The sequence below is a fragment of the Coffea arabica genome, chromosome 9c, assembly GCF_036785885.1.
Source record: "Coffea arabica cultivar ET-39 chromosome 9c, Coffea Arabica ET-39 HiFi, whole genome shotgun sequence".
Taxonomy (NCBI): domain Eukaryota; kingdom Viridiplantae; phylum Streptophyta; class Magnoliopsida; order Gentianales; family Rubiaceae; genus Coffea; species Coffea arabica.
In genome coordinates this window covers 30,884,431-30,895,374 of record NC_092326.1, presented here as the reverse complement: position 1 = coordinate 30,895,374, position 10,944 = coordinate 30,884,431, and the positions used below count along the sequence as shown (strand labels likewise).

General features: G+C 36.0%; 1 protein-coding gene across 6 annotated transcripts; it reads left to right on the top strand.

Moving 5' to 3' along the window:
* The first annotated feature begins 284 nt into the window (after positions 1-284).
* On the top strand, positions 285-10,559 carry LOC113708931 (protein PLASTID TRANSCRIPTIONALLY ACTIVE 12, chloroplastic-like). Of its 6 annotated transcripts, none has more exons than XM_072064823.1 (11): positions 290-577; positions 972-1,045; positions 2,135-2,791; positions 3,084-3,196; positions 4,809-5,002; positions 6,019-6,140; positions 7,107-7,175; positions 7,395-7,448; positions 7,546-7,638; positions 8,289-8,411; positions 8,495-8,910. In XM_072064823.1, the coding sequence occupies exons 1-10, from the start codon at positions 481-483 to the stop codon at positions 8,382-8,384; spliced, it is 1,569 nt and encodes a 522-aa protein (XP_071920924.1). In that variant the 5' UTR covers positions 290-480; the 3' UTR covers positions 8,385-8,411; positions 8,495-8,910. The 6 variants fall into 6 exon arrangements, 5 of the variants coding, with proteins under 5 accessions (XP_071920924.1, XP_027087463.1, XP_071920922.1 ...); XM_027231662.2 differs by lacking the exon at positions 8,495-8,910 and adding an exon at positions 10,109-10,559 and having other exon boundaries at positions 291-577; positions 4,809-5,068; XM_072064821.1 differs by having other exon boundaries at positions 291-577; positions 4,809-5,068; positions 8,643-8,910.
* The last annotated feature ends 385 nt before the right edge of the window (positions 10,560-10,944 follow it).

The following is a 10,944-nucleotide window of genomic DNA, read 5'->3' as shown; positions in this document are numbered from 1 at the left end:
TACCGCACTTGCGGGTCCCACGTTCAAAACGCACTTCAAAATTAACGTGGACTAACTTGGATCAAGAAAATGATTTGGAAACTATATTTCCTTATAGAAATGTATAAAAAAATTAATATATTGAAGAAAACAAACTTAGAGACAAGAAAACAAAATAATGTCGAAAAAATATATAAAAATTTTCGATTTCTCATTCTTCTAGTGTTCGGGGCGTCACAGATCCTAACTATTAATATTGAATTCTAAATTGGCTAAATAAATTTAGATAGCAAGTTTTTTTAAATGATTTGATTCGGTTCTAAATTGTCAATTTCGATTCCGATTTAAAATTTTGGTGAACCTCAACCTCAACCTTTAGTCACAGTTATAATTTTGATTTCGATTTCGATTTCAAGATCTAGTTTTGATTCAACAAACTATCCGATCTCGGTATAAACATGAACTTTTTTTAGCACACCGATCTCTCCGAGTCAAAGAACAATGTGGTTCAGCGAGATACATCCGACCCGTTCCAGCTCAGATTCAACAAATTGTTGGTCCGGGTTCAAAGCTGAACTGTGGCTTCTCCAATCTGTAGGTAAATGAACGACGTCGTTCAGCACGATACACCCGACCCCGATGCACTTTATCTTCTTCAAAATAAAACCCATGCCTAAAACCCAGCCAAGAAACCCACAACAAGGTTTTTAAAACAAAACAAGTTTACGTAACATTGGATGTAATTATTCAGGCCAATGAAATATTTAATCCAAAAATTTTAGTGGGTTTGTCATCTCCAATAGCAGAAATGGTATCTTCAATATCACCTGCTTGGGTGTTGTGTCAAGGTCCCTCTTTCTTTGCACTTCTCTGCAGTCACTTGATGCATTCTTTTGCAAATTCAGTTTTGAAACACTTCCAATAGAGATGGGATGCTGCAGTTTTTTATTTATTATTAATATTCTGTTCTAAAAAGTTTGTGGGTTTTGCAGATAATGGAATATCAAGAAGGATTGTTTCTGTTGACGGGTCAGTTGCCAAGAGGCTCCATTTGCAGGGTTCTAAGGTTTTCTTACTACACCTTTATCTGTTATAATAATTCCCTTTTAATTTTACGTAAAATGGAGTTTTAATTAATTCATTCACCTGTAATTATTGTCTTACCCTGATTATTGATGTACTAATCTGGAAATTCTGTATAATACTATATGGGTAGTTTGACTATCAAGTTTTAGTTTTGATAAGAGACTTTAAATCTTGGTTAATAATTTATCTTTCCTTTTTAGGATAAACTTCCTTTTTTTATAACGATATTGTAAGGAAATGGTCAATTTCAAAAAAACTGCAATTGTTATGCGAAATTTTTCGGAACTTGTTTATTTTCAGTAATCAGTAGTGATGCAGACTTTGGGCATACTGGAAACTTTTGTCTCAGTGATAGTTGGACGTTGCAACTTCTTCAGCTATAGCCCTCTTTCTGACGGGTGTACAAGTTTTCATCCATATATTATATTGTTGTGCAGGCATAATTTTATCATCAACTGTTGTATCACCCAGACTATTGATGTAGTAATGAGCAAATTATATTTTATGTGGGTAGTTTGACTATCAAGGCTTAGTTTAGTAAGAACACTTTAAACTTGGTTAAAAAGGAAGCACTTTTCCTCTTTACAGATAAACCTCCTTTCTTATCCTGATACTTTTTATAAAATCATCAATCTCAAAAGCTCTGTTTATTTTGCTGAATTTTTCAAAAGTTGTTTATTTCAGTAGTGATGTTAACTTGGGAACACTGGAAATGGTTTGTCTCAGAGCTCCCAACCTCTCCAGCTATATCCCTTGTTCTGACGGGTATACAAGTCTTCATCCTTAGTCATATGGCTGTGGGCATATGGGTACATCCATTGCCTGCAAGTAGAGGGGGAAAAGAATGCAGGCTTGGATTGGACGTAGGCTTCTTTGAATGTATGAAAATGTGAAATCACGTGATTTCTTTTTTTTTTTTTTCAATGTCTAAATTTCATGTTATAAGACATACCTTGTGCTAGCCTTTTAATGCTCATTTCACAAGAATGTTGAGTTCAGTTTTTCTTGGAAGTGATAGCCTAGTAATCTGCTTCAGAATGCTAACAATTAATCATCTATTTGGCATCAGACTTCATTTGCAAGGGCATTTGTTACTTCAATTTGGCAGTTAAAGGTTGGATTGCACCATTCATCTGGGAATGTGCGTCTTCTTCCCTGTATAAAATGTGAGAATTCTAACAAAGAAGGGAGTTCATTCGAGCAAGTATCTGTTGAACCTCCTCCATATCATAGTTACTTGGACTCTACGTCTGGGCAGCTTGAACCAGCTTCTGGAGCTCGTGCAAGTATTCCAGGGCAAGAGTTCTGGCCAGAAGGGACTGCAAGTCGAGTAAGAGCTGCCCGGGCTCCTGAGCCAATGGGTGCCTCAACTACAAGTCCTTCTTATGGACAAAATCCTGGAAGCAGAAGGAAAAAGTATAAAGCATCAGTTGCTTCCTCTGAGACTTCGGAAACAAGTGGAGTTCCTGACATTCCTGATGATGTACTAGAAGAGCCCAAAGAATTGTTATCTGAGTATGTTGTTTATCAGTCAGAACCAGAGGAAGAGAACTTAAGTCACTACGAGATGGATAAGAAAATTGGACGACCTCACCCTTTCATTGATCCAAAAGCAAAGAAGCCAGTAGAAGAGCCACTTACAAGTGAAGAACTATGGTGGAACTGGAGAAAGCCAGAAAAAGAACAATGGTCAAGGTGGCAAAGGAGGAGGCCTGATGTTGAAACGGTTTGTCACTCAAATTGACAATTGATTGTTATTGCAAAAAAAATGTTAATTTAATTGGAATATCAACACTTACTTTTGATAGACTGACTTGACATTCACAATTGGCTTCTTTGACCATTGCTGAGTAAATCTGGAGATTCTATGTTTCTTTTCCCCTATAGATGATATAGAATTTAAAATGACTGTAAAATATTCTTCTCAAAGTTTGAAGTTTTGCATCACTGGGATCTTCGGTTTCATCTCAATAGTGTTGTCATTGTCTTTGTGGATTGATATTTGCTTTTGGGAGCAGGTGTTTCTTAAAGCAATGGCAGAGACTGGGCAAATAAAGCTCTATGGTGACCATCCAACAATGACTGAGACTTCACTTTACAGAGCAAGGCGACATATATACAAAGAGGAAAGGTAATAAGGAATTCTTACACACATGGATTGATCTTCTGGAATTTGCAACATTACCTTCTGTAAACTAAAGTTCTTATCCTTCCCATGATCTTCAATGATGACTTGTTGTCAACAATGTGCAGAATTGTTTGCTGGTTCATCTGGTGTATCACTTGATGCATCAGAGTATAGTTTTAGCATTGTCACTATTCAACTAAAATCGCTACAAAGCTGACACATGGACAAGCAATTATAATCTTTTGTCAAAATATAATTTCTCAGTTATAGCAATATGTAAAATCTGGTCAGACCGCCCAAGGGTGGAAAATTATAGCATCTTGTAATTAGCTCAGAACTGTGTCCACTGGCTACAACGGATTTCAAGGTGAATGTGTTCATCATTTCAAATTTAAATCAAGCACAAGTAGGACTTAAAGTTTCTGATGAGTTCATTAATGATGACCACAAACTAAGATTCTTGACCATCTTGCAGGCATAGTTGAGGCTGCTTAGCATAATATTCAGGATATGGTCCAAAAAATAGAGACTAGCATCTGCTGTAGTATTTTGTACAATTATATAAATTGTTGAATATCGACATTCCGCTATTATGGTAAAGGCTTTGGTCATCTTTTTACATGCAAATTCCTGAATTGAGCCAGCTTAGTGGGCTAGCAAATAATTGGAGTAAATGGTGTATTCCTTGGAATTTTCTTCCTGTTTCGTACTTTGTTTGATCATTTAAGAATTTCTGTAATTTTGTATGATCAGTGGTCTTTGGGGAGCTTCGCACCATCCAGTTGTATTGCTTGAATTCTTCTTTTTCAGAATTCTTGTTTTTCAAGCTTCTTTTGCAGTTGAGGAATGTGCTTGAAGTATAATTTGGATATACTCGTTTAGCGCTTTTTGGTTGCAAATGTTAAATATTGTGGTTGGATATCAAATGAATTTTCTCTTTCTAGAATTTAAGTTCCAATGTTGAGTTTTAAAGTTCCTGCTCAAGCATTTGCAACATATACTGCAACACTAGTGTGACAGACATGATAGTCCGTGCAATGGCAGGGCCAATACCTTTGACTGGGGAGGAATGTCAAAATGGTTCTTACTGGTTTATGGTCTTGCAGTTTGATGTTTAATATAATTTTGAGTATGATTTTAAATTAATTCCATTAACCCTTAAAATGTAAAATTTTTCCATCAGGTTAATATAGAGGTGATTAAGAGATTAAAAATGTTGCAAATACTCTTTTTGTTTGTTTTGAAGTCTACAAGTGAAAACTTTTGGGGCCGCTATTAGGGGAAGAGGAACTGCTCAAACTTTGGTGGTGCCATGTGGGAACAATTTGATTAAAAGCATGGGTTTTAGCCCCTTTTTTGTTTGAATTCCCTTAGAGCGGAGTAGTTGTACCCCTAGCCTGATCATGGCTCTGGCATTTAAGCCTATCATATCACCGTATTTGCATACAAAAAAGAAAATTATAAAGAATATTGCAGATTAATGCTAGTGGTGGGAGTTTCTTGTTTATATTATGGTGATCTAATTCAGGTAAGTTTATGTTATGGTGATCTAATTCAGGGAAGCAGTTAATTAGTTTTCATTTTTGATGTGGGATTTGATGTGTTGAATCATTAGGCTGAAGGCCGAACAAGAAAGATTGGAAAGGATTGGTCCATTAGCTTACTACTCAGAATGGGTGAAAGCTTGGAAGAGAGACACTTCGAGGGAAGCTGTTCAAAAGCATTTTGAAGAGACTGGTGAAGATGAAAACACACAACTCATTGAAATGTTTACGCATCAAACTGATCGAGAGTACCGCATCATGATGGGTACTGATGTTCGTATTCGACGTGATCCTTTAGCAATGAGAATGCGAGAGGATCAAATAAAAGAAAGTATCTACATTTTTTCCCATAATCTCTCGTGTGTATAGTTGTTTCTGTCTATATTTGTTTTGTGTGGTCAGCAGAAATTTCTATTTCTCATCATTGATCTTTGCTTTCAGTTTCACATCTTCATAGATTTTCTTTGTAGTTATGAAATGTTTCACTTATATGATTCCATTTTATTCAAGTTAAGAACCTTAATGAGGCTTCAGGTGGCAACCTGAACAGACTCACAGAACTTTAATGGGGCTTCTGGTGACAAAACGTTTGCATATCCTTGGATTTTGCATCAATTCATTCTGTCGTAAAAGAAAATTGCATAAAGTGATAGTTATGATTAATCATCATTCAAAATGATGATGTCATTTAATTTTCAGTGGAGGGAATTAGGATGGTCTTACTGGATGTAGCAGTTTAACTTTAACATTACAGACATCACAAGCAAATATATGCACAAAAATACGGATGCTGTCACCTGATAGCTTTGCTGAAACAAATCTTAACTTTTAGTCTAGAAAAGATAATGGTATAGATGAGGTCCTGAAGTTATTTTAATTTGGTCATGAATATGGGTTAGGCACTCAATATCAATGAGTATGGGTTAGGTAGTCAATATCAATTGATGAGTATGGGTTAGGCAGTAATGCACATGTAGGGATCCTGTTTATTGTTACTTAGTCTGATTTAGCTTAACTGTTTTTTCTCCTTCATATTCAGTTTAATGAGCTTGGTATGTCTTTGAACGGTGATACTTGGAAACACCAAATTGGTGTCCAATCTGGCACCTAGTACAGAAAAACGTAGTCTCTCTTTATTATCCAATTGTAGAGTCTCAGCATTTTGCTTTACAGTGCTAGGAATCAATGAGCTATTCTCTATTGTAGAGAAAACTTGATTTACTTGCTGCTCTTGTTATGTTTATCCGGTTCCTGAAGAACTCTGGTCTTTGCTTGTTGCAGTATGGGGTGGAGATCCAGTATACCCAACTATTAACTACATTCAGGATCCAGATGCTGTCATTGATTTCAGGGGTCCAGATTTTCATGAGCCTACACCAGATATGCTGGCGTATCTGAAAGAGGTTTGGTGCTTGTAACTCACGCTCCATCTTACTATGTTTATGTATAAACTATTTTTTAAATAAGGGATAATTCTATTAGGCTTTGACTTTTTTGCACTACTAACCAAGAATGTTTATAAGTTTTATGTTCAAATAGTTCATCATCTGGAAAGCGAGCAGAAAAGCAAATAAATGGCAATAGAACGGGTCTATTTCACCAAGACAAATTACTAATGATGATTATATTTGTCTGGAACTAATAAGACATTTTTATGTTTCTGCAAATTAGTTTCAACCATGTTATGGTTCTTTGGGGCCTTTATGTATCATATAGGCCACTGTCCTAAACCTAGTAGCCAATTTAGGAATCTGTTGGGCTTGATGACTGTATGTTTTGCTTGATATAGGATTTCCCTTCCAGAAGCTTGCACATTTTTCATAGCCATGTTTCTATACCTGCCCTGAGTGTAGAAATGAAATATTCCAAGAATTGAAATGAATGGGTCTTATAAATCTCAGAGTAATTTAATAGATAAAGAAATGTGGTCATCTCTTGAAATGTGGAACTATGATGTGGATGCTTTTAAGTGATTAAAGAAGGAGAAGGTGTTGCTTTAGTGCTGAATTGAGTAAATTGTTTCTCTTCTTGTCATTTATTTATTCTATCATACACTTGAAGCTGCATTTCTCTGACCAATATGAGTCTATGTGATACTGCTCCAAGGTAGGTCTTGCTTTAACCAAATAGCAGTAATGAATGCGGTACTTGTCCTATATTGCCAGATGTTAACACAAATTTTGAATTAGGTCCATCTAAATTGTAGACTTGGCAACTCCCAAGATAATTTTTAAAAAAATGCAACACTGTGTTTATGCAAAGCCTTAAACAAATTTGGATACACATGTTTCGTTTTGTTAGCTGATTTTTCTCTCTGAATACAAGTGCTTATTCTTTTTTGTTGGTTATTATGCAATATATCTGATCAGCATGGGAAAATAATATCACGGGAGGAGCTAGAGATGAAACTTGCTAAAGAGAAGACAGAAGAACTTGAGGTACTGAGATTATAATCGTACATCACCTCTTGCTGTCCAACTTGCTGTCCACATTTCATAGGAGTAGCAACATATGTAGTTATAGTTACTGATCTACTTGATTATATGATAAACTCTGAGAAATGAGCTGCTACATGTCCATATTCTCAGTTCTACATTTATAATTGAATTTATTTTGGCTTTAACTGCTCATTTTGTGCATAATCTTGTCTGTGACAGATGACAGATATGGATGAAGCCATGGCTCAAGCTGTAGACATTGGGGAAAATGATGTGAGCCGGCATGGATTTGTGCTGTTTTGACTGAGAGATTCTCTCTCTCTTTCTGGTTTTTCTAAACAATATTACTTTTAATGCTTCTTTGCTATAGGATGAGGGAGAGGAAAGTGATGATGGAGAAGAAGAAAAAATTTCGCGCAATTGGAGCATTCTGAAAAGTAATCCTGAACTTCGGAAATCAAAGGTGATTGTGATTTTATCCTAGCATATGTTGTCTTCTAATATTTGCATAATCTTTCCTTATTACTCCTGTGGATATGACGAGTACTGTCAGGGGACCTTATAATTTGATTCTTTATCTAGCCAGTTACATGACCTTCCATGCTCTATGGGGCTACTCAGTTGAAAAGCTTCCAATAATGAGTCAATCTACTACTAATTGGTGCATTTGCTCTTTATATCCTTGTAATGTGGGCAAAGTTAAAGACATGGAACTTATGACTTTTTTCTTAAAAGTAACTGTTGACTTGACTGCCATGTACAGGTAAAGTTTAGAAATGAGGCATTTGGCAGATATTAAATTTTTCTGGTTTTCTATCTTTTTACCATATGAATTTATCTTGGCCTATTAAGTATTGGTGGGGATATTAAGTGTGAAGATAAAAGCAGATATAGTTTTCATAGAGTTGACTAGTTTCTTACTCTTTTCTCTGTATGTGTAGTGGTTTGAATAGGTTTCATCAGGTGGGGTTTTGAACTGACAACTACCATATTACACGCACCTTTATGACTCTGAATTTTACCCTCGGGGATATTGAAGCTAGGGAAATTTTAATTTCACGGTTAATTAATCTGAAGCAATAATATTTAACTCAGGCTGATTTTTGCTGGCAGGGTAAACCAAAGAACAATAACTTGTCTCTGGAAGAAGCTATAGATGATTCAGAGAACCTCACTGACTTTCTCATGGACTTTGAGGAGGATGAGTAGTTCTTTCTGGATTTTGGGGTGGCTGAGGTCAGTTATTGTAAAGAGAAACTGATTTATATTTAGAAAACATTTCTACTGATTTTTCATTTCTGTGATTGGATACATCTTAGGTATGGCTGTGCTTTTCATATGTGCCTGTGCATCTACTTTGCCATTTCCGCTGTTGTCGTTATACACCAATCAACTGGTTACAATAGTCCTATCTTCTAAATCACCTGACCTCATGTTGTGATGTAATTAATCATCACTTGTCTCCAGACAACCAATCAGGGATGCTTACTGATGAATTCAGCTTCTTCAAGAAGAGAGACACCCAAATTGTCTTCAATCTTATTGATCAGTCACACTTAGCATCTTCTTCAATTGTATTATTGCTAACTTATACTGTATGAAGGGAAATTTGGAGAAGTCTGCTAATGACACTAAATTCGTGTCTTGCTGCTCTACCTTGACCTAAAACTTGAAGCCATTATGTCATCTGAGGCACATACCTTTAGTCTTACCACTCAATTTTGGACTTTTGCAACCAATTGGTATAGCATCAAGCTTTCTATGACCCTAACACTATTATGATTTGATTGGAAGTATGGGAAACAGTGAATTTAAACAGTCGGTCATTCCGTAGCAAATCCTGTGGCCTTAGTTGCCATGGAAAATTTCTCTTGGATAATTTTCGTTAAACCCAGACTGTTACAATATAAACTTAGGGTGATTTTTAAGGACCATTAGGTCCCTATGAAAGTTTAGCAGAGCTAGTTTGCTCATCCTGAATAGTTATCTTGAAAATTGTTTCTGCCATTTACGTTTTAATTGTTCCTCAGCAAGTACATATGAGCTGCATTTGGATAATCTCCCGGTGATGTGCATAAAGGCAAATTGATGATCTACATGTGTAATATCAGGACAAATACCATTGGTGATAGTGGAAAGAATTGATGTTATTTTCCATAAAAAGTTCTCAAGTATAATATATTCATCTGTTCTTTAATCTCTGAAGCGCTTAAAATGTGCAATTTTGGTGTTAAACAGTTGTTTTCCTCTCTGTGTTGCTTGACATGGAGATATGCTTCATTCTCAGAGGCAGCTTCCACCTGCTGCTGTTTTGGCACATCAATTTCTGAATTTAGTCTGTTTCTCTCTGTATCACTCCTTTTTTTTTTGGGGCAAACTCTTGGAGGGACGCCACCCTCATATTTTATTAATAAACCATAAAAACACAGAGGAGGGGAACATAAACCTTACCTCCAAATGTAGAAGGGAAATTTGCAAGTAATCTGGAGTTTAAAAAATCACGTGAACATTTCCTAAAAGAGGGAAAACCAAGTCTATCAATTCTAACTTTGCCATGTGCAGTCCTAGGCAAATCGATCTCAGTCAAGTAAACCTTAGGGGGGAGGTAATGAGCAGCCCTCATTTGGAAGGATATCAGCAAGACAACAGCCTTATTTGCTTCCTCTAAGCAATGATATAATCCTCGAGAGTTCTCGTCATTTAGCATTCTACAAACTTTTAAAGGACAGAAGCAAAGATTTAATCCTTGGGTTGAGGATGGCAGTAAGGAACTAAATTGACTTCTAGTCAATTATTTTCCTGACCCTCATTTTGTACTGTGAACTTTTTGCTGACTAACATGAAACTGTATCCTGCATTTTGATTAATGAGATAATGTTGTGCATCATATATTGACGAGGGAACTGTTTCTCTATTGTTTCTTTATGCTGTAGAACTTGTTGGTTTAGTTGCAAGAAATATGACAGAGCCAGTGCAGTGGGTGATGGTGCAATTCTGCTGAAGGTGTCCTTATTTTTCTAATTAGAGAAAAAAAAAAAAAAAAAAAAAGCATGCATATCAGAATTTGAGAAATATAGGTGTGCTGCCACTGAGGTGGAAACTGGAAGTTGTGTTGCCTTAACTACACGAGTTATGGAATCATGGCATGAAGCCGAAGAGAACAATATGCAGGGGTGATGGTCTCTCTCTCTTTCTGGTCCATTTTGCCATGCATATTAGAGTCATGGACATGGCCGCTTCTGGTAATCAAACCTATGCATATTCTAGTAAACTGAAACGATATTATAGCTGTGTGAATTGTTTTGAGTGCAATCATATCGTTTATTCAATACTTGTAAGATGTTTTATCCAATCATTTTAGCGAATAGCCGCGGTTTCTCAGCCTCTTAAGAGAAGTCATTAGCATGTTCTTGACAAAATATAATTTGCATAAGCTTTTTTCATCAAAATGTTAAAAGCCTAATCACATGAACATAAAGAATGAAATATCACGTGTCATATCAACAAAATTTTAGAATGGTAATAGTTATGCAGGTTTCATAGGAATAAAGAATGTCCTTTTGTGCTAATTCAAGTATTCACCCCAAAAAAAAAAATGTAAAACTATTTTTGTGTGCGTGTGAGTCTCGTGGGTAGTCCGACTGGTTCTGTAATATAGTAGTTACCAGCAGATTTCGTTATCGACTTCTGTGTGCTACTTCGCTGTGTATTCTTGAGGTAATGTTCTACATAGTTTTAAGGGATTACTCTGGCCGAAAGACTGAAATAT

Bases quoted from the DNA above. Each gene is read 5' to 3' on its own strand.
- LOC113708931 (XM_027231662.2), top strand. From the start codon at position 481: ATGTGGTTCAGCGAGATACATCCGACCCGTTCCAGCTCAGATTCAACA. The intron at 5,069-6,018 runs GTATCTACATTT...TGCTTGTTGCAG, and splicing joins AGAGGATCAAATAAAAGAAA to TATGGGGTGGAGATCCAGTA. The intron at 6,141-7,106 runs GTTTGGTGCTTG...ATATCTGATCAG, and splicing joins TGCTGGCGTATCTGAAAGAG to CATGGGAAAATAATATCACG.